Consider the following 23,970-nt stretch of genomic DNA (forward strand, 5'->3'; position numbering starts at 1 on the left):
AAAGTTACATGGACTTCATACAGTGTGTCATCCAGCCAGGTCCGAAAACAGTGGTGTCTCTGGTCAATGAATTGTACAACTGGGGACACACTTTTGGACTGTCTGGATATTAATGGTGTAAGTCTCTTTTTGTTCAGATGAAAGTTAATGAAAGTCATTTCTCTCGGCAGAATGATAAAAAGAACATCTTTTTCATAATAAAGTGCAGACCCCACTGGTCCAACAATGGAAGAGTGTGCGAGGAAGGGGTTTCTGACGCTATTACATGATCCCACAAGAACTTAATGTGAAGCATAGTGAGGCCCTGATGGTCTGTTGTCACCAACATGACTTCCACAGCTGACCTCCGTTCTCTGCGAAAGACAAAAACAACCAACTTCCAACAGCAGCCATTGAATGCATATTATGTAGTACAAACAACTTTGGTGATGTATCACTCTGAGACCACAGATATGTTGAAACTTCACATTCTAAACAATTCTTTAGGTTGATTTTCAATTTCATGACGTTACAATACTGTGCTAATGATCCCGTTGGGTTAAAGGTACAAAAAACACTTGCCGTGGGTTAGGAACCGATCATGTTCTGGCTTAAAATACCTGTAGATGCCTTCCTGTCAAAAATATCTGTTTTTGGTGCGACAAACAACTGAAATATGCCCCGAGGTCTCCTTGAAATTATCCGGGGATATAACGCTGACAAGAGTTGAAACGCTGTGTTCCCTTGACAAAAACATGCCGTGCTTTTACATTTACTTCACTTACAGACATTGAAATGCAGTCTCAAACTTCGGTCTCACATTCCACCATCATGAAGGTCAATGACAATATGGTGCACAGCCTGTGACACGTACAAATCTGAGCCTATCTGCGGTTTACAGAAATGCTAACTCCCAACATTTCATCCTGGTGACTGGGCTGAGATCTCTCTTATAGCACAAATTAACCATGATTACAACATGTTAGCTCTTACAGAAGCCAAACCTTCATCAGCACTATGCCCCTGAACCAGCCCGTCACACTGTGCTGCACGCTTCCGTGATTACGCGCAGTTCGAGGGCTATATGCCATGTGCATTTGCGTGTAGGCAATATGGGGACTGCCACATACAGTAAGACAAATGCATGCTTGAGTTGTTATTTCAATGACAGATATGACACTTAAGGCAAGGTCTTCTGGTCAACCTTTTAGTGACACGAGTCTGACTCAGATGCCAATTGATTCCCGAGCCATCAGGATGGATCACTGAGCACAGTGGCACCCGGCACGCTGTAGTTTACACGCTTTCTTCATCAGGGGGGCAAAGGGCATGAACACTGAAAAGAAAGAACAACTCCACTGCACGAGAAACAGTTCATGAATGAATGAACCAGTGCATGGAGGGTTGGAGAGGGTTACTGATGCAAAAAAACCTCTGATTTAATGTAGGGAAAATATGGCAACAAAGACAGATTGCTCGACAGATTGTGACCAAATGTCACACTGTCGTAAAGCGAGCAGGAGAGAGGCGAAAGGAGGCGAAGACACAGAGAAGGGAGAAAAAGGGATAGGCACAAGGCTTCCCAGAGCCGGTGAGTATTTATAGATCAGATATAGTCAGAACCTCTGCCTGGCAGCAGCAGCGTGCTCCTTGTTGATGTCTCTGTACACATCCGACACGGCTCTGAGTCAGTGGAGAACATTAGGAGAGGATGTGATGGTGGTATTAATGGCAGAGAGGCAGTTCTGACGACCAAAGTGAATGGAGACAGATATAGTAATGTGAGGAACGACCTGAAAATGAAGGAATGAGGAAGAAGTAGTTCCTGGATAATTCTGATCTGTGGACTATATAGTAGATAATGGCGAGTGACTAGAGAACAGACTGGAGGATATGATGTTAATGAATACATTTTTTGTGAAGTGTTACCATGTTGCTCAGTCCAACTTGTGGAAAATGCTGGGAAACTTCATAGCCACATTCATAGTTGAGCCATTTCTACTTCTGCTCCCAGAAAAAGTATCCAAAAGCAAACTCTTTCAAACAGCTAGACTCTCTGTATTTGTTTTCTCTCTCTCTCTCTCTCTCTCTCTCTGTGCGTGTGTGCGTATGTGCGCGCGCATGGCAGCCCATGTGAGAGAGTGTGTGCCGACCAGAAGCGCGCTTGGCTCACTCACTCAGCTCCTGGATGCCGAGAGCGCACACAGAAACAGACGCGGGAAATAACAACTTACATGGCTCTCCTCTTTAATTCGAGGCAAATCAACTATGACTTGTTAGCGCCGATACACTTGTAGCCATCCTCCGTGAGGGCGAACAACAATAATAATCATCATTTAAAAAAAATATATATATATTTTCACATAGAGAATCGCCAACACATCAGCTGTTTGCCACAGTTCCACATTCCGGCGCACACGGGCAAAAAATGAAGGCGAAAAACCGTGACCAAAGCTTGTCGGACTCCAGAGAGCTGGACGGATCCTATGACCAGCTTACAGGTGAGTGGACACCGGTGGGTGTTGTGTGTGTGTGTGTGTGTGTGTGTAATCGCTTGCAGGACGAAAAGATTCAATATGCAGAGCTGGTTATCAGGGTCCGCTTAAGTTCAGGTGGCTTCGAGATGTCACAACCTGTCCGCCGTGCGTCTCACCACCCGAGGAAAAAGAACTATTTCTGTTTTTGTGCTCGGATTTTTCTTTGTTGCGCAAGTTTACATGCAAGTTTTGTACTTTAATTTCTCAGCTTCCATGGTAACAACATGTCCCTGTTTCATTTCTGTAGCCGATGTGTCACAAAGTAGTTCTTCTTCCTGGGGGAGAGAAGAGAGAGCGGCGGCGAGTTTACAACAATCTGACACCAAAAAACATCACATATTGAATCTTTTAGCGTCTGTGTTGCATGTCGGTGTGGTTGCATAATGCCGTGCGTAATGTCAGTGTCTGGTGGTTTGGTTTGTGTTCAGTAATCTGAAGACAGCAGTGTGATTTTTTGCTGCCTGGCTCAGCTATGGGAGACCACCTCACTGTCGCGCTACAGGGCTCACAACACCTGTCTGACCGATCTGATGCCCAAACTGGCGCCGGAGCAGGCTCCTGTGCGCTGAACAGAAATCTCTCTTGTCTCTGTGAACTTTACCTGCCGAAGTCTGGCTCTTTAATGCCAAAAAAAAAAAAAATGGAGCTGATGTTCTCTGTGAGCACTGCAGACATCTGAGCGTCACTTAATGCCATGTGGATTTTAAAACCAGGGAAATGTGTGCGTAATTCCGCTTCTGGGTGTCTGCTCTTGGTCCTACATTGTGCCTTCTTTCTCTTTCTGGTTTTATTTCTGTTTCCACTTCATCAGATGAGACTTGACACATGCAGATGTGAGCCAGATGCCTGCACATACCTGCGCTCTTTGTGAGCTGAGCACTCTCTTGAGGTGTTTTCCTGTCACCACAGCCTCCCATTGTCACATTACAGCTCAGGGCTCCCCTTGCTAATGTGAGCACTGTTTGCCTATTAAGCGCCAGCTGCCTAAATAAAATGCCTTTATGCTGGGGCACATCTCAGGCCTGCATAAGGAAAGCTGCGCCCGTCCAGACAGCTGTGCTCCTCGGGCTTGTGGGGGACTATATAAATCTCATTTGCACTATTAGTCCACGCATTAGCCGCTGAGCAGTTGTCACAAATTGAATGCCGCCGAAATTAACAAAAGATTGCTAGGTGTCTCGGTGGAAGCATGTGGGCAGATGTTTGGTGTGCGACTGGGAATGTCAGAGCGTGTGTGTGGGTATGTGTGTGTGGGTGAGCTTCACTGTTTCTCCGGTCCATTGTTGAAAGTGCCGGGGAAAAAAAAGCAAAAGAAGAATTTGTTCTGCTGAATCCAAGAACGTCCATCAGGCTTTACAACTCAACATGCTGCGGGTATAAGTCACGTCAAGCAACCCACACAGTGTGCTGACCATCATACCTGGGCCAACACTGAGCTTCTCAGAGGCACACTTCAGCAGCTTAACTGTCTTTGCTGTAAGACCATACAGTACCTTTGGCTCTGTGATTAGCCTGCAATACACACCTGATCATGAGATGAATTATGGATGATTAGTGAATGTTACTCTCTAAACTTCTAAAAAATTCTCAAGAATCAGCGTTTTCCTCTTTTTTCCCCCTCCCTCCTCTGTGCCCTCCTCTCTTCTCAGTCCATCTTGTTGAAACGGCCCCCTGTGTCCGACTGTCCACAAGAAGTCATATTGCTTTTTTGATAGTGGAGCAAACAGAGAGGGAGAGCAAAAGAAAAAGAGTGGGGGCCAAGTCACTCAGTGTGGCGGAGCAATTTACTCCTGGCGTAGTTTTTAATGACTCTCTCAAAGCTGTGAATTGCGTGGTTAATTCATTTTTTGTGAGGCGCTGTCAACTCTAAAACATACTTAGTCCTGATGGTTTGCACGGTTATTAAGGCTGTCTCTCGCCAATAAGAGTCGGTCTAATGAAGACGTGATCCGGCTAAAGCTGTGGATAAAAAAACGCCTGCGTTTTGTTTGCGACGGCTTTCATTTTATAGAGGCGGCTGACCGCAAAGTGGCCCAGTGTACGCTGTGTGTACAAGCATGTGTGTGTGACAGGTGACAGGTGATTTTCTGCATAATCCTGATTAAAGTGAAGTGTGATGTGAGGGCGTGACTTGTGAGAATGGATTCTTTAGTGGGATTTTTTGTGTGGGAAGCACAGCTTACAGGTGAGTCATTCTCCTGACTTACAAACAACTTGTGCGCGCAAGATAAGAGACTGTGTGTGTGTGAGTGTGTGTGTGCTTATAGCCGAGCTGACCTGCGATGCTTAAAGGCAGTGTGGGCGGTCTCCAATCACCATTTGAGTGAAATGTAACCCTCTAGAAATAACTCCCTCTCAGCCCCGCTGCATTGTGCTGAAGTGCGCCCCACTGTGTGCGCGCTTGTGTCGGGGTGTGTGCTAGCCTGGCATTCCCCGTTGTGTTTAAGAGCACTGGCTGAGAGATGAGTGGTAATTATAGAAGCGTGGTGCAGTAATCTCCTCTTCCACCTCACAAGCCACGCTCAAGAGGAATCATATCACCTACACGCACACACTCACACCAAAGAGGACACACACACAGGGGATTGTCTCCCCATATGCATGTGCAGCTATTATCTAAACCTCGTCATCTTCCCTTTCCCCGATCCAAGTCCAAAATATTATCTTAGGTCTAAATCAGTCGTTGAGTACGCAGCCACACTGGCAACCATCCCTCTGTTCTCTGGTACTGGTGTGCATCACCTCATCGATTGGTAAAGCAGATGAGGGTGTTCAAAGTTCATGTTTTAAATATTATTAGAATATTTTTTCAAAGTTTTGAAATGTTCTCTAGAGCCCCTGCACCATCCATTAAAACGCAAAATTGCATAGAGATAGTTATTCTTTGGCACAAGCCACTCATCAGCCATGTTTCTAGATATAGCTGCCATGACCGTCGGCCCGTTTCAGCAGCGTCCCAGAGTCTCCGCAGAGAATATCTCTTTTTGACGCAGGTGGAAAGTAGCCGCGTCAAGGTGCGCAGTGTGGATTGCGCCAAACAGGAAGTCAAACAGCAGAAAAGGCAAAGTGCAGCCAGTCAATTTTCAAAATAAAACATCTGTGCAGCTTGGGATCTAGCCTACAGCACAACAAAGTCAGAAATATTAACAATAGATAAATTTAAAACAGAAGATAGAACCACGTTGCCTTCTCACCTGTGGTAGAAGCACAAAAATCAAGGAAAAATGATGAAATAAACACAATCTGAGAAAGCCAACAATATCAGACAGTCGTGATGTTCCACTTCTGAAGCGGCGTGAGGGACAGAACATAACACATTAAATACCCTTCATGCTCTGATGAACTTTCAAATCGAAACTTGCCCTCTGAGTTTGTAATTTTTGTTGTATCAATGGTCAGTATTTAATCAGACATGTAATAATGGCATCACAGTGGGTACAAATGGATTTTTGGCTGCGGGGGGGATGAAACAAGACATTTGTGGAGGTCACCTTGGGCTCAGAGAAACTGTGACATTCATCAGCATTTCCTAAGATTTCATGCACAAAACAATTAATTGAATGCTAAAATGATCTTCAGATTATCTGTATGAAGGAGGTAGAGCGGCTCGTCTAGTAATCGGAAGCTTGCTGGTTCGAATCCCTGGCTCCCCCAGCTGCATGTCGAAGTGCTCCTGATGAGCAGTTGGCACCTTGCATTGCAGCCTCTGCCATGAATGGGTGAAAGTGTTGTAAAGCGCTTCGAGCGGTCGGTAGACTGGAAAACTCTGAAAAAAGTCCATTACCATATTTTGTACAAACACTGTCTACTAGTGTGTGTTTGTGTTTAGCGGATGTAAAGTACAGTATGAGGAGGATAGGTTAGGCTTGATATCCATCTCTTAGATTAACTGGATCTGTTCTTGGCTGATCGCCCACATCCCAATAGTCAGCACAATTTTAAGGAGGCACCGCTCACACAGTTAAGCGCACACATGGACACACACAGGCACAATCACTGACAAATGATGGTAGGTGAGTCTTTTTACCTGTAGAACTTCCTCTGCAGTTGACTTGTCTCACGCAGCAGCTCAGCTCTCAACTCTAGGAGAGATGTTTTTGCCTTTAATAGATCTGGACAGTTTATTTCTCACACACATGCAGCTCTTACAGTAATGAGCACCACTCTACCAGAGCCATGCCAGGCTTGCAGGCATGGGGTACTCTACATCCCTTTTGGGCGAGAAAAGACATCCAAAAGTGAAGGTAGAGGTGTGGAGAATAAGGTGACACACACACACACATACACACCCTATTGACTGATGCAGAGCCCCCATGGTGATGATAATAATTTACAGCTTCTAGATCAAACATGTTCTGGGGATAAGATTGCCTTCATAATTGCGCCTGTCAGAGAGAGTTTAGTCGAGAGTCACCTTCATGGCACGTCTTTGCTGTAGCTGTACTTGTCATGGCCTCTGGCACTAATTAAAAGCCTTGCTTTAATGTGTCATCTGATGTGCCAGGACATGTGTGACACACGTCGGCACATCATCAGGGATCCTCTCCCGGTTCGGGGGTTTAGTTCCTCCTGGAGGTGCCAGAGTTTCTGATGTGAAATGACGCAGATTTCCTACATGGAGGAATGCTCGGAGAGGTTCACTTAGGCCTGTCTGTCACATTGGTTACATCATGGAGGGAAGGAAGTGAAGAAGGAAGGAATCACGGAAGCCAGGATGGGGAGGAACGTGGCAAAGGAAGGATGGAAGCAAAGTGCGAGAAGATGTATTAGGCTGCGGCGGTGTCGCATTTGCCAGGCAAATCCCTTTGGTAGTCTGTAGGTGTTGTTTGCCCTATTATAAAAGCTCAACCTGCCAGTCATATCCCGCTAATGCACAACTCCTATCCATCAGCGTAGTCGTGTAATGATATGGCAGCTGCCCACCTGAGGCCTGAGCTCGTTCTGGCATTCAAATTTGTGCCTCTTAAGGTAAAGTGGATTGGATGTTTGCTTGTAGGAATGAAGAAGCTTGTGTAATTGACCATCCGTTCTTCCCTGTCCTCTTCCTAATGACCCCACTATATTTCTGAATAATCTGACTGACAGTCCCCACTTAAGCTGCACTCTCATTCTCTCTTTTTCTCTAACTCTATCACACTCCTCCCCCTCACTCTGTCTCCACTCTCACAAATCAGATTATATAATAATATCATATATATATCTGTCTCTAACGGAGTGTCTTCACTGTCCTGATTCATCCTGCTCTCCTTCCGTGCTCTCTCCTTTGTCTATGTCTGCTCCCATAACCTTGCCCTCACTTATAAGCTTTCCTCACGTCCGTCCCTGACCCCTCTCCCGCCTCCCTCCCTCTCTCCCTCTCTCCTCTCCATCACTTTCAGGCCACGGTGAGACCGTGGCTTAACGTGCCTCGAAGCCCGAGTCAATCCTAACGAGTTTTAATCGTTGAGCGAATCTACGGAGGGCCGGGCGATCGTTAATTAGAATAAGCGCCGCTCACCTCTCCCTTGGTCCTCCTCCCCACCCCTTCTCCTCTCCTCTGTAAACACATTCATTTTCTAAATGCCTTCAGGGAGACGTGGAGAGGAGAGGATGGAGAACAAAGCAACGGGAGGTGCAGAATTTGGCTGGGAAGTCGATGTATGACTCCGACTGAAGTTGAAGGGATTAAGGAGCGGTGTGGAGCGGATATGTGTGATTCTATGTGTCACTTTTTTTTCTTCTTCTTAACGTGAGTCCGACACCGTTTCCCTGTCAGAGATGTTCATCACGAGAAACTGATTGATTGACTGACAGGTGACAAAGCCCTGTGCCATTCATTGTGTGTCCCTCTCTCGCTCTGCTGTGCTGTCACTCACAACATCTGACGCGCATTAGAGGATGATTTTCTGTCCATTAGCTCAGCTGTCCTCCATTAGGCTGATAGTAGCTCATCAGTATGGCGAGCAGGAGAAGCGAGCAGACAGCCAAACAATGTTACTGTGTATTACTATGTAGGTCACAACCATGTTCCCCTCTCTCTGAGCCCTTTGACTCATTGTGTGTGTGTGTGTCAACAGTATTAGAGAGAGTCCTTTGTCATCAGAGGTTATCAGCACACATGTCTTGGATTGACACTGTGGGTGTGAGCGTTCTGTGTGGGTGTGTGTGTGAGGCTGCCAACATGTGTGTAGAGGATGTCTGAAGGGCACGCGTGACCGCCACTGCCTGACCGGGATGTCTGGAATAGTGTGTCTGCTGGTGCTGTCATTTATTTTGAAAAATTTAAACATTCAGCAGGCTCATTGGCCATGATTCTTATTTATTCTTAAGGCACTCTGATACTGGCATATTGCCAGTTAGAAAAGATTAAGAACCAAAATAAATAACAGAAATGTCGGTAATTCTCCATCTTGACTCTGACCTGTTGATAATTGCTGAAAAACTGCAGCTTGTTTACGCAGGGCAGTGCAACCGACTGATTGAAATGCACTCATGAAGAGTCATTGCAGCAGCAAGTCCTGTAATCTCTACTACTAAGTATGGTTATGTATCCGCAGTGGTAAACACTCCTATAGTTATTGCTTTGGCTTTGTCCTCGTCTGCAGTGAGAAGCTGCCTGAACGCTGTGGGATGAAGGACTTCATCCAGTCTGTGTTTTGTCTCGTTCCCCTTGAAGACGCGTGCTCATATCTGCACGTCATCGGCATCCAGGGGCCTTTAATGTTAGTCACAGGTTGGGGTGCTGAAGGGCCAGTCTGCATAATGACGTCATTGTAAATGGTGTGTGATGTTCATGTTTTCTGTATTAATTTGAATGGCAGCGACAGCAAGGAGATGAAGCGGGAGAGAAATTCCCCAGACTCCTTTACAGAGTTGCTCAGTTTTTTGAGTTCTGAAGTAAGGAGGAACTTTATAAACTTTGTGAAATGCTGTCAATGACAAATTCTTAATTATTTGGGGTTCTTGTCAATTTGGCTAATGTTATGCATGAAGTTCTTTTCTGTGTGTTAAAAACATTGAGTCCATTTGTCCCAGCGATGTATGTGCTAATTTGCATATAGAGCAGGGAAGGGTGATCCGATCACAACTGGTCACTCGAGATGCATGTCCAGACGGCTAATGCCAGGTGTGAACTGACGAGCTGTCGCCCCATGATCAGATCACCAAGGGCGCACGATAATGCTGGGACAAACAGCCTCATAGTTTATAATAATGCAGCGCAGTGAGGATTCAGATGATTCACAGAGGAGACGAGCGTATTAGCGCAGATCTGCCCCACACAGCGATTTCAGTATAGTTCATACACTTGATTGACAACAACTTCAGGCTTCATGGTCAAAGTAAGATTTATATCATGTGGATATCTCCGTTCAGATTCTCACGCTTCCACAGTATCCGCTCTGTATCTGTATCCGCAAAAACATTGCTTAGAAAATGACACAAAAAAAAGTGTTTCTGCTGATATGACAGGCCGATAAAAATATTGCTTCAATTATGTTTTGTGATACGAACATTCACAAAGTATTTTTTCAAATTTTTGCCTGGTGATTGTGCACATTTTGAAAAGCATCATCGGTCTGCATCTGCCAGTGTGCAATCACAAGAAGAGTACACATACTAATATGTCAATTCCACTACAGGAGAGACTTGGTGTTCTCTGCCGGTATGTGAAAATATTTCTTTTTAAATAACGCTAATACGGTAGAATTCAATACAGTAGATAAGCACAGGTACACAGTATGATAAGCATCAGTTTCCATACCACAGATATATCGCTGCAACCCTAGACGGCACAAACGGGTAGACAATAGCTGACTGTAATTTAGTTGTTAACAGTCCTGCTGAGGGCGTTTACTCCACTCACTGAAGGTTCTTCAGTAACAACTTCTGTGTGATTGACAGCACAGCAGAGAGGGATAAGGAGAGAGGTGGAGGTGATTAGAGGAAGCCTGGGGTTCGCTCCTGTCAAAAGCAAAATCTCTCATGCACTCATTCAACACACACACACACACACACACACACACACACACACACACACACACACACACACACACACAGGGTTTTGGCCCGAGGGATGGTACAGGGGGGAGAACTCTGCAGCTGGTCTTACAATCAATCAGTTAGTTCTGACAGAACTTTGGACAAGATGCAGTCAATAACAAATGGACATGCACACACACACACACACACACACACACATATGCACGTGCACAGCTGTGAAACAGTCAGTGGGCAGAGCCTGGTCAATATCTGTCAGTTAGCAGACCAGTCAGAATAAACTCAATGTCTCCCAATGCACTCAGTGTCTAACTGATGGCCCAATCAAGCCAAGTTTAATGGAGGATGCTGTCTGTTGTTTCTGGTCTGCAGTGATGAAAAGTGATGAAGTTTCCCTGTCATATGGTTGGAAACAGTCAGGAGCCAGGTTTAACCTGGATTGTAGAGTACAAAAGTTAACCATTCTTCTTTTATGGTGTTTAACGGTAAACCAATCAACTTGTATCAGTAATTGAACTTGTGATTTTGAAGTTTAGTCAAATACATCCCACTCAGAAATCTCTCATAAAGCTAAAACTTCTCGCGCGCTCCTGCAACTTGTGTGTAAAAAGTGAAGAAACTGAAAATTAAATCATACAAACAAACTGCAGCTGACGTGCTGGAAGGAGTCTACGAGTCTAATTTGAAATGAATCTTTATATCTTTGCTTGATCTGTTGTATGGCGCTGTCATCTGTGCAGAAAGCAGAAACTGTAAAACCAAGTGTTTCTTAGACAGTATGATATTGTCCAGCCTCATTAGCTCGCTGGCAGGCCTAGCTGCCCTTGCTCTGGCCCCAAAATGGCTGCCTTCACCATCGCTCCTCTGTCAGCCCGGGGCCAGGATGTCAGAGGGGACACTTGCTGACAGTTTGGTCTTTTTCTCTCCCTGGAGAGATGCTGAAGTCAGCCAAATCCTCAACCAGCTAAATATGCACAGTGTGACAAGGTGGACGGAAACAGGACCAATTGCATTTTGGAGGCTACGATATGGTTCAAGGTATTACGATTGTGCGAGAGGAGGTTATTGAGAAATGTTGAAATGCTGAGCTGTGAATTCTGCGTTCAGCTCCACAGAGCTGTGTCACCGTGTCCTCACTCGACTGTTGAACCGGCCTGTGCTCCCTCTGAGGCAGCCACACCAAACTGCACACTTGTGAATTCTAAAGAAGCAGACTTTAGCAGTCCAACAACATATTTGTGTACTCGAGAATCCATTTGCTTTAATCATCTCCATTCCACACTGCTCGCTCTGGGTGTTTGCTTGTTGGCTGTGGGGCCTGAAAATCCTATTCCCCCCCGCCCCGCTATCTCCCTCTGGCACTGGTAAACCGATTACTCACACAGCAACCTGACGTTCCATAAGTGCCTCTCCCCAGGCACCATGGCCTGGCACCAGAATTTCATAAGAGTTAATGGAGTCTACTAATCAACACGCGCACACAGAGACGCACACAAACTCACACACGGGCAGGTTTGATTGATTGGTGGCGTGACAGCCGTGACAGCAATGGGATCGTTACGGACCTGGATCAGAGCAGCAGCACTGACATTACCATCAAAGGTGGACCCGGACCTAATGTTGTATATAGGATGGAGAGAGGTGAAGCATGCAGTGAGAAAGAGAGAGAAACATTAACACATGAACTTTTTTTTATTGCAGGTGACCCTCTTGTGAGTGTGATATAGGCTTTGATCACTCATCACTCCTGTTGTGATGTGACATTTTGTTAGCAATGCTGCTGTGTTAGCTTGAATGGGTTTTTCGAGCACGTTTGCTGGAGATGGCTGAATTTTGTGCCACAACCAGAAGTGGCTCCCTCCGGTTATTCAGACAGATTTGTTATCAGATTTGGTGAGTGACATTATCTGGAGGCAATTTATCAGATTACATGCAGCTTCCTCTGGAGCCCCAAAGGCTTTATGCTACTCTTACATATGTATTAGTACTCTCCAAGACTTGTAAACACTTTATTGTGTACAATTGGTGGTGCTACCCTTTAAGTCCACATTCCAAGATCTGATAAGTAAACCAATAGTCATACCTCATGTCAGCAAACATCTGTTACTCAAGTTGACACTAATGTACTGCTTGTTTGCCATGCACATGACCACCTGTACCTCTATACTATTGTTTCCTCAAAAACATTCTTTTTATAGTGTGTGATGCTGAAGAAATTTTCTTTCATAGCTGTTATTTATTACTTATAGTCATACATGTCGTACCGTGTACTTGTACTTTATTTTTTACAATTTAGCATCACCTGACCTGCAATTTCAGCTGTGGCCACCGTACTTGTTGCACAGTGCAGGGCTGTTCTTGGCAGAAAGGACACGTCCTGACAGCTTGGTCTTAAGAAAAGCTAATGCAAGCCAGATCCTCAACCAGCTTTAGGTAATTATGTTTTATTTTTTCCTGGGATTTCAGGCCATATCAGAAGCTTAATGTGGACAGGTAGAGGATAACACACAATAGGATAAACTCAGAGGTAATGAGTTACCTTTGTGTTTATGAAGCACAGCGAAGATGATTTTTTACTGCGACTCACTCATCCATTGCCATTTTAAATAGCACGTTACATGTAATTATAAAAGCTGTAATAAAAGTCTCCTTGAAGAAAGTCATAGACATCTGTCTGAAGGTTGTTTATCGGTCACCATCTCTCTCTTTCTTTTTTTTTTTTTGCCACCACAAGATGTTTGCTTCTAATGAGGGTGATTTCAGAGACGCGGCGCACACGTTCTCATGCACACTCAGAGAAAGTCATTAAGAGGGGTAACGATTATTAATGAGGCCAGTATAAAATTCATGCGCTGAAATATGGGCCTGTTGTTTCCTTCCATGACTGAGAGAGGCTCGGCTGGATTTTGGCATCAAAGGAGACATTACTGACGGTGTGTAATGGCACTCCTGACTCGCTGAGCAGGATGAGCACCGTTGGGGGATTGAACCACTTAATTAAAGTTTGATTTTTATGTGCGTTAAAACGCTTGTAAAGTTCTCACGATGTTTTAACATGCCAATCATGTTCTTATCTACTGGAGTGTGCATCTGTGTGCATACGTGATGTGTGTGTGTGTGTGTGTGTGTGTGTGTAGGATGTCTCTACATCCTTTCCTTCCTCTCTCCTCACCTGCCTCTCTAATTGCTGTTTCATCCCCGTTATTAATTTTATGGCTTCATGGTGGAATATTTATGTATTTAACTGTCAAGGCTGAGACAGTGAAATCCTTGATATTCCTTTCAGACATAATGACATAACAGCTCACACAGTATCCTGGGAGATGAGTAGACTGGGGCTCCAATGACGAGTTCCGTTTTGAATTTGGTTCCAGGTTGATAAAATACCTGGATTCAGTAAGTTCAGAGGCTAATATGGAATCTTTCATCTCTCTTATTCAGAAAGAAGGGTGAAGTACAAAACGTTCCTGTAGGAGGGCTTTTGATTTTTAGCCAGGGCTGAAAGAAACAAGCTGTAAGACGACTATATAATCAGCGGACTGTGTTTTTGCAGCGAAACAAGAGCAGCCAAGTTTTCTTCTAATAAATCAAGCTTATCAACATAATAGTTGTGAATTGGTATCTCCAGTATTTGGAGAGAGCATCTTGTGAAAGAAAGTAGGCGACACGTGCATTTATTAAATCAACGGTTCATATCTTCTGCTGCTCGTGTCTTTTTTTAGGTTGTAGCTAGAGGTGTTACAGAACAATCGCCTAGTCGACTGTCGACACTGTTCATTGTGCATTGTTGTAGACTAATGGCTTCTCTAAGATTTAAGCATGGTGCTGTAATAAGTGACATCTTTTGCGATGGCCTTCCATCAACAGACGGTCAACATAACTTTGATTGTTTTTGAATATATATTTGCTCAAACGATGATTTTCTATGTTATGCCATGTTGAATATACAGAAGTATTTAAAGGATCAAATACGCTCGCTTTCTTGCAAGAAAAAAGTTACATGGTGTTGCAGTCAAACAGTGTTGGAATGGGTCCAATCAGCAGATTCTGATTTTACAAAATGCTTTCCATCCCCAGACTTGTTTTATTGAAATGTGAGGCTAAACAATCTCTGAACAAATCTTTATCTCTCCTGACACCTTTTTAATTATTTTAATAGAGTAATCTGCAAAACATTCAGCAGCAGACTAATACTACTACCTCTGTAAGAAGCATATCTGCTACATGGTCTAGTTACCGTGCTTTCTATGAGCTGGTGTCCACAAATTGTTTTTTAGAGTCACCATTCTGTAACTTGACTCTTTTTGATTGAGAGTGCACAAAATAAGACAGACGGATTAATCTTCTCTACAATCCACCCGATTTCATTTTCACTTGTCAGAACCTCCCAGTTTCTTTTCTCTTCCATATCGCCTCAGTAATTTGAGCTCATCAGCTTAATAGCTCTGAATTGGGACCTCCTGTATTCGGAGAAGTAGCGTGTGAGAGACGTGCAAAAATAAGCAGGCTGCAGCTGTTATTTAATGTATCAGATACACATTGAAATGTTATAGCTTATGCTGATCATTATTCTTTAAGTTGCAGATGCAGTTTATGAACATTGCCACCCCTAAAGACTGCACTGTTTCTGCCTTCTCAGCAAACAAAAGATGATTATAAGTCTGAAATGTTCCAACTGATCAAACGTGAACCTGAGTGGAGTCAATACAGGATTACGAAAGGATTGAGTGACTTTGAAGGAAGATAAAATACTGCCAAACAACACCCATCCAGCATTTTAGTGTATCATACTGTATTAAACTTGTGCTTAAGTTTGACTTGTTTTACTGTCAGTAGTTGCTTTTAGAGGTCAGGCAATCTGTAAGCAGCAGGGAAGCATCTTGGTGTGTGTGTGCCTCTCTGAATGTCTTGAGGGAGTGTTTGTGTGTGTTTGTGGGAGTGACTGTGAGTACAGTACCTTCTCATTTATATTCCTTAGCAGATCTTGACATTAGGGAGCCATTAGAGTTTGACAAGAGAGAGGGAGAGAGGGCATTGCAGATTCTTCACACCTACTCTTTGCAGCCTCCTTCATCTCCCCTTCCAAGTTTTTCTCCTCTATATGCCATGTTTATATGAATGAGAGGTGGTATAAGTGATGATGTTTCTCCTCTCCACTCCTCTCCTCTCCTCTCCTCTCCTCTCCTCTCCTCTCCTCTCCGAGGTGGAAAAGGTGATTAAAGTGGATGTAAAATTAATAGTTTCAGCTCCAGCCCTCATGCCTGGCTGGGTACAAGTCGTGAGTGCACTGGGCACTGTAATGGAAAGTAGTGTGTGTGTGTGTGTGTGTGTGTGTGTAGGGGTTGTTTGTCAGCAGGGGAGATTTATTCATATTAGCCTTTGAGTTCATTGAAGGCGGCAGGGTGAAGTCAGACTAAGGTTGCACTGTTAAAGAAGAGAGACACAGACGTCTTTGTGCCTGTCAGACGTTTTTCTGCCGGAGATGAGTCAGTCTTAAAGAACATGAGAGAAAATACCAACGTGAGATAAATAATGGAAGAAGAAAATGTTACCCTTCATGCATTGTGCTTTGAAGTGACATATAGAGTACAGACAGGCCATTCGGGGTGTATTCCAGGACGCATCATGTCTAATGCAACAAGCCGCCCTTATTAGCATTCCCAAGTTATGCATTTTTTAACATTCCAGTCTGTTAATAGTAGAGAGTGCCAATATGAGAAATCTGTGTAAATAATCACGGACTTGCATCACAGAGATAACATGTTAAAATGATGTTACACCCATGTTTTTTTTCATGTTACGAATCATTTTTTATATGAATTAAATGAATCCTATTCTTTTTTAATCTTCACATCCAGCCCGGCCGCCCTGTATTCATCTACACGTTGTAGCTGTTTGCATCATCAAGTTGTTTGTGAAACCAAAGTGCTTCAAATATTGTTTTGTAAGTGCAGACACCAGTAATTACCAGGCTGCTCTTTGTGTTATGTTTTCTGTTCAAATTACAAATACCAGTTTGTCCTTGTTGCTTTTAGCTTTTTTAAACTGCGTTGAATTTGACTTGACAAGGGAACAGTAGGTGTTCCCTTAGTAGCTGAAAAGTTATGCTCTTACCGACCACCCACAGAGGAAAGCGCAGCATTAACATGCATGCTAGCACAAATGCTGATTATTATTATACATGAGAACAAACACATATAAATGCCACCTTTGATGCTGTGAAATATTTGTCATATTTTTTTGCAAGCAAAGTGTTCCTGTTTTCTACCTTTTTATTTTCGGTTTTGAATGAAAACAATCCTCATTAAAGACACATGGTCCACCCCTTTAAATTTCAGATCTTCAGTGGACAAAATTAGAGCTAGAAGATTAACCTGCATGACCAATATCAGCTGTTATTATCTTATTGCAGATCGATAAGTGAATATGTTGACCCACACGTAACAAGACATTGCGATACAGAAATGCTAACAATGCTACATGCTTGACGAGTCCCAAAATCTGTCTGACTTTAGGCAAAATGTCCACACATTGTGTTCAACCACTATTGCATTTTTTTTTGTTCACTACAACTTACATGTCTGCTCTGTAAGCCAACTGTCCTGTGCTCTACTAAAATGGAGAAATTTATTAGGGCTGTAGCTATCGATTCTTTTTGGAATCGATTAATCTAGCACTTTATCGATCGATTAATCGTATATATATATATATATTTTTTTTTTTTTGCATTTTTAAACAACCAAAACAAATAATGCATGACGAAAATGATGTGGCTGTAAAATGATCAACCATTTGGCTTTTATTTCTTAAAAAAACAGAGGTATTTCTTACAACTCAAACATTTGGCTCCAAAACTTTATTGCAATTTACCCATTTAGTGCAAGTGCAAACAATTAAATAACAATACAGTTTCAACTTACTGTAAAACATGTATAACATGTAACACTATGAATCAATACAAACTTAAATAGTAACGGCCATTTTGCCTTAGTGTTGTCTTATACAACATTACAAAAAGGGATTGCACCTTCTAACCACCTACTAACAAATAATATATAATCTCTGGGATAGGCCTATTTGCTATGGTAACCTAGCAACCTATGTGTGTGCACGCATGCTGTGTTATATATAATTTTATGTTATACATAGCACCAAATCACAACAGAAGTCATTTAAGGTCACTTTTCCTATAGAACCGGTCCGGACCGTGTTCGTTTAATTAATAATTTCTTCATCGTCGCGCATCTACAATTCTCCTCCGCTCTGTTTTACGAAGGGAGGAGCTCCGGACCGACGTAAACAAACACACGTGCACACACACTTACAGACAGACAGAGAGAGAGAACATGTCACGTCGGTCTCAACTGTCTGTAAAGCAGATATCATATCTACGTTTTTTAAACGCGCACAAACTGATTCTGCTCTGGCATGTCATCTCGAGCCTTCGCAGTTCTCCGTCGTGGTGGCGGATACGCAATGCAATCTCCCCCGGGCTGCTGGAGAACCAGCGTGAGGACGTGAGTTTAGAGGACCAATCACAGCCCTTGCCGTCTCCGTTTCCCCTCGACCGAGTGACGGACACTTAAAAAATCTTTCATGCGCCCGGAGAGGCTCTCCGTCAGGCTCTCCGACGATGGCTCTCTGTGTCCGTGTACGGCACTTTACGCAGTAGTAACAACGGTCCGTGTGGAACATTCAAGATCCCTGCGCGTCATAGGAATTTAACGACGCTTCGAGGCAGAGTTTTTGCCTCGACCAATTTTTGTAATCGAGTAACTCGAGTAACTCGATGAATCGTTACAGCCCTAAAATTTATATTTCATATTATTTGGTGTCATGTTTCCTTTTTTCAGTAAATCCAACAGAATACCATTCTTTCTTCCGTTTACCTATAACCTATATAAATCTTAAGCAGCAGTGTTCTGTCAGATGCAGAGGGTCACACTGAGCCCGACAGCAGCTACGACAGAGCCGTAGACTTTGAACAACATATTAGCTTTCCTGCTAAACTCTCCGTCTCATCCAGCTGACAAACATGAACACGCGTCTTGTTCTGCACCTTAACTTGTTGACACCAAAAGAAACATCCACCGGGGAAATGTGCAGCGCTAAGGTCAGTTTGCAGAGGAGCTAATGAGCTGCTCAGGTGCAGCACGTTACACAGTGGCAAGTAAACATACCTGCAAATGTCACTTCAGTCCGGCGGACATGGCCCCGCCGTCGGCAAAAATTATTGACACCTTTGACTACAAAAAGAGACGACTAAACGTGATTTGAGGGGAACTTATGTTTCTAATCTTAAAATAACTTTCAAAAAATCTTTGAACTGAGTGCGAAGCAGATCAAAGATACATGGTTAATGAGTGTGTGTGTGTGTGTGTGTGTGAGAGAGAGAGAGCGAGCGAGTGAGAAAGAGAGAGGACGATAGAAGTCATCTCTGGAGGCCGTCTCAGTTGTCCCTCTCTGTGATAGCGATTATGATTTAAAACTGAAACAGAGACGTCTCACCCTCAGATCTTTTCCTCTGAAATTCTCCCGCTGCTATCAAAAAACTTCCAGAAATAAAAAAACACCTAACGTGCAGTTAAATGTGATAAGGGCTGGCAGCCGGACTGAAACGCACACCGCCGCATAAACACTCACAGACCGTGGGCAACTGCAGTTTAATAAGCTGAAAAACGACCCTGTAGGTCAATTCTTTGACGGAAAATGAAATAACTTCAAACTTGGCAGGAAGCGGTATCATCTGGTCTTGTATCTCCTGTTTTTTTGAGTTTTTATTATTTAACAGGCTTCCCGAGCGATGAAATGAAATCAAAGTTTTATAGACTAATGCAGCATCCACTTAGTGAACAGCAGAGCTCCCAGCCGTCAGTCATTTGAGATACAGCAGACACACACACAAGGCAAACACGCACACACTCACAGTGGAGGTGAGTCTGATACCCGTTGATCTGTTGATTCAGAACTATAATACCACAGCTGCTCTCTGTCAGCAGCTCCAAGCAGCTAGAAAAGAACCTCTGTCACCACTCTCCTGCCTCTTAGTCTGGCTTTTTGTCAGCGTAAAGCTTATGGGAAATATTTATAGCACCTCTTTCATTTTCCCCCTGAGTGAAATGCAGTATTATGAAGGCTGGAGGAAGGGATAGGGTTGGTTATTGCATGGAAATGTACAGATGTTCCTAATAAACCAGTCTTTTGTGTGAATATGTCTCTGAAATGGCAGAATTCTTATAGTCTGATGTCATCGTGTGCAACACATGAACAGCATCTACACAACACAGACACATGTTGACTTCAGCCAGTTTGCAGTCAACAAACTGATGATGATGTAATCCTGTCTAAGCTGCTAACTTGCATCTTAATGACTCAGTGGAGGATTCTTTCTCACACTACTGCTGTGCGTGTCTGAATGCTAATGACATGCCATGTTATCATTAGCGAAGGATACCAAAAGACAACACCCACACCAGCCACAACCTGTTCACCCTGCTGCCGTCTGACCAAAGATACAGAAGTATCACCAGACACCAGACTATGAAGCATCTTCTTTAGTCAGGCTGTCAGACTGCTGAGCTCTCCCTTCACACTCCACCATGAATAGTTTATTTGTGACTTGATCTTTTATTCATTAGTTTGTTGTTTTGTGTTTTTTTTTGTGTTTAGCATAGGGAATATTGATTGTCAACATGCATTGTTTTTTCAGTCCCTGATCAAATAGGAAAAGTTTACCACCCTGAGCATGATGTCAGGGGAAAATGGCCACCGTTTGAATGGTCTATTACATTTTATTGGTAGTAATGTCAGTTGTTTTCTCTTCACTGGTCCTCCACCAGTTCCTATGACATCAAAGCGGTTGTTTACCCTGTGGAAGACGAGTAGATCCAAAACGTAAAAGGCTAAAATAAAGGTGATTTTGACTTCCGACTGACTAACAGTACTGGAGGTGTCATTAACTTGCAGGATTATTAGCTCCAGCGTGGTACCAACGGTCTCGGCTTGACAACATCACGCCTCCTCAATAAAGCTACGAGCTGCTTTTTGAGCTGACCTCCACTTAGCAAAGTCCTGTTTGTTTTGAGAAGACACATCAGTGCACCGTTCTGTTTCACATCACAGCGAGCAATGACGCCCGTCCTTCTCCGGGTTGGCTTGGAGATGACTGGATGACGTCATTGTGTCTTTATGAACCTCTGCCGTTTTTAAAGTGGGTCAAGAAGTACTTGCTGCTCAAATACTAGTTTGGTTTCCCGTATGTAGACCATGTGTAGTAAGTGGAATGAAGTGTCTCTGGGTTTTGGGTGAGCTGTGTGATGAAGACAGTACGATACTGTCAGTGCCGGATGTGTCTTCTTCCCAAACTAAGTCCTACTAGGAATTTTTTAAATAAAATCTTACATTAGACATGAATGACATTGATGTGTGCAACTGCGTTCAGTCTCCGGAGTGACTGTACGTGTGATGTGTGTGTATGTGTCAGTGACAGAGGCTGAGTTACACCTGTAGGAGAACTGTGCGTCTTCCTCATCCTCAGTTCTCCATCTCCTGCTTTCCTTTGTGTTCTAATGGAGACAGTGACAGAGGCAGAGACACAGCGAGGAAAGCCTCTGACAGATTGTGTGCGTGTGGTACGCTTTCAAAAGAGACGGAGAGAGAAAACAGACAGGTGTGTGTTCCTCCTTCCTCAAGTCTGTTTCTCCGACTTCGCTGCGCCTTTTACAGCAGCAGAGATGAATTGTTCTTTCCGCGTCTCCCTTTCTCACCAGCTCCTTTAAAAAAACCCTCTACTGCTCTTCACTTAGTTTTGAGTTAGACAAGCAGTCTAAAGATAGAATGGAACAATGAGGACTGCCGTACCGCTCTGCTCTAATAAGCAATGATTGGTACACTGTGTAATTTTTAACGGCTCAAACTTTGAAATAAGAAGAGCTGTAACCAAGCCTGTTGATAGGCACTGCTGCCACTGCTGACTATTGATCATTCACAGTGCGTATCCTCATTATTATCAACAATAATCATGCACATGTAAGTGTAGCCTATTGTAGTCTATTGTAGTACAGCTACAATAATGTATTAGAGTTGCAGTCAATTAATTAATAAGTCGATGGAAAGTAAAGTAATGGGCAACTTTTATGATAATTGATACAAAAATGTCAAATATTTGCTGGTTCCAGCTGTTTAAATGTAAGGATTTGCTGTTTTTCTGTGTCAATCATGAAAGTGAATGAAAATTCTTCATAATATGACTTTATACTAAAGTCTGTGACTTTAGGCTCTGGGAAATTATGATGAGTATTTTTCACAGTTTTTAATGCACGATATGGATTTTTAAATCGATACTGATAACCGTGTTTTGTTTACATTTTTGTGTTTTTTGTGTTTTAAAAAGTTCCCAACGTGTTGTTTGTAATGAACATCACTATTACCCACAAAAACAAAGAACAGTTCTGACTGATCATGCTCACTGGACTAACATCAGAAGTCCATGGTGAAACTTACTTTGCTACCAATCAGACTACGAACGTGTGTGGCGACCACATCATGCAGGGTGGGTAGGCACACGTCTGCAAAGTAGCGGTGGCTCAGGAGAGAGTACCTGGACTCCAAATGTGCCGTTAGCCAACCACCGACAAGGGCCAGTCATCAAGTGCAACAAATTCTGTGATTTTGTCAGTAATGGCTTCGACTTTTTGGTTATATTTAGTAAACTTCCTGCCGTTGTCAAATACCTGTTGAGTAGACACTAATGTCGGTGATGGAGCGCTCGTTTTTTTTAGTACTGCTGCTTTGTTGTCCTTTAATACATTTTTGTGGCGATGACGACTTTTTAAGTGACTTATAAGATTGGTTGTGTTAAAACTCCCAGACTTTATTCTTCCTCTCGGAAACATTGCGGAGCATGTATTGCAAATATCAACTGTGTTGTCTACTCCTCCTCCCCCCTCTCTTCTTCGTCTTCTCCGTGTTAGTTGCGGACACCAAACCAACTTTTAAGCGGCATAGTGCCACCTACTGTACTGGGGAATTATTCACTAAAATTTCATTACTGGAATAATATATTGGGCCAAAATAAATGACCTGGAATCCCTATTTTTCAATATTTTATGGACCAGATGATTATCGACAGAAAATATTTGTTAGTTGCAGCCATATATTTGTGACTTTTCAAATAAGAGTCATTTTCCTGGTATCTGGAAAATAGATGGGGCAGCATAAACAGTTTTTTCTCTAACACAAGAGAAAAATTGGGTATTTAGCATGTGTAGTCATAGTCCTCATGGTTGACCGGACACAAAAAATGAGTATTATCGTGAAGCAGCCTTCGAAAAAATGCAAAAACACTTTAGCGGTGAAAGGATGGATCTCATAAATTGCCACTTGAAGTGTGTGGGTGAGTGTGCATACAGTAGGGAAGTGATGAGAGGTTCTGGCAGCTGCACATACTGTCCTGATGGTGTGTGTGAAATAAAGAAGGACTGAGAAGGTAGATAAGGACGTGGAGGAATAGAGAAATGCTGGTCAGTGCTCTCTCTTGGCACAAAACTGAAATGATGCATCTCGAGGATTTGAGTGGCCCCGGTAATGCTGATGACACCTTTTGTCTCTCATTTGTTAGTCAGGGTGCGGGCCATCTTGGCCCGGAAGGCAATCCTCCTCCCCATCCCTCTCCTCTCTGCTGAATTTGCGACCTGCATTGTGGCAGCGATGACAGGGAAAGCTCTGACGATAATCCCCTCGCCTCTGTTCTCCCCCTCACCTCCTCCAGCAACCCCTCACCCTCAGTCAGCACAACAAAGACTGTTTTCTGTCAGGAGGAGACAGCTGCTGTGTCACAGTGTCAAAGTATAGGTTTCCACTCAACTCACGCAAGTGGGAGCACTTTTCACAGTGTATTATGGATGGAAGTGATATGCTCGAGCGCTGTCAGAGACACAGACACAGGCACAATAACTTTAACAGAACACATTTTTGCAGGTTATTTTGAGCGTCACTGTAGAAAAATTCCTCAATACAAAGCGTCTCCATCTTCCCTCTACTCAGCGAAAGAGTTCACCTTTGTCATCCTGAAAGCACACACTCAACCACCGCTTGAAATCACCTATAAGATGGTTATTAACAGTGATGATGCATGCACATCCGTCAGAGCTTTAATAACCACCTGCATGAGGAAATTATGTGAAGCGAATGAAGCGAGCGCAGTTGAACATTTCTGTCAGACTGCCAGGCTGAACTCAGAATGAACTTTATTCATTGTACTTTCTCCCTACCTTTGCAGCCAAAGCTGTTTTTCTTAGGATGCGCTGTTCGGTACATAATAGGCCAGTTCTCGTTATCGACTCCTTCTAGGTGTGAGTCATACTTGAATTGTTAGACTAACAAATGTGGGGATTTTTCTTGCCAAACTTCTTTTTTTTCTTCTTCTTTTTTCTTCTCTCGCTGTGTCTCTCTGACCTTGTTGAAGTTTGGCATTTTG

The 23,970-nt window shown here is 43.4% G+C and overlaps 1 protein-coding gene across 2 annotated transcripts in view; it reads left to right on the forward strand.

Annotated features, from left to right (window-relative positions):
* Positions 1 to 2,175: 2,175 nt before the first annotated feature.
* LOC311270143 (A-type potassium channel modulatory protein KCNIP2-like) overlaps positions 2,176 to 23,970 on the forward strand; it is a gene marked incomplete at its 5' end in the record, with an annotated part of 105,047 nt that continues 83,252 nt past the window's right edge. For both annotated transcript variants that reach the window (XM_084374868.1, XM_084374866.1), the window contains one exon: positions 2,176 to 2,480. In XM_084374868.1, the coding sequence (XP_084230994.1) occupies positions 2,408 to 2,480 (73 nt within the window). The remainder of the gene's footprint in view (positions 2,481 to 23,970) is intronic.

Source organism: Pagrus pagrus, assembly GCF_965226575.1.
Source record: "Pagrus pagrus genome assembly, chromosome: 15".
Classification (NCBI taxonomy): Eukaryota; Metazoa; Chordata; class Actinopteri; order Spariformes; family Sparidae; genus Pagrus; species Pagrus pagrus.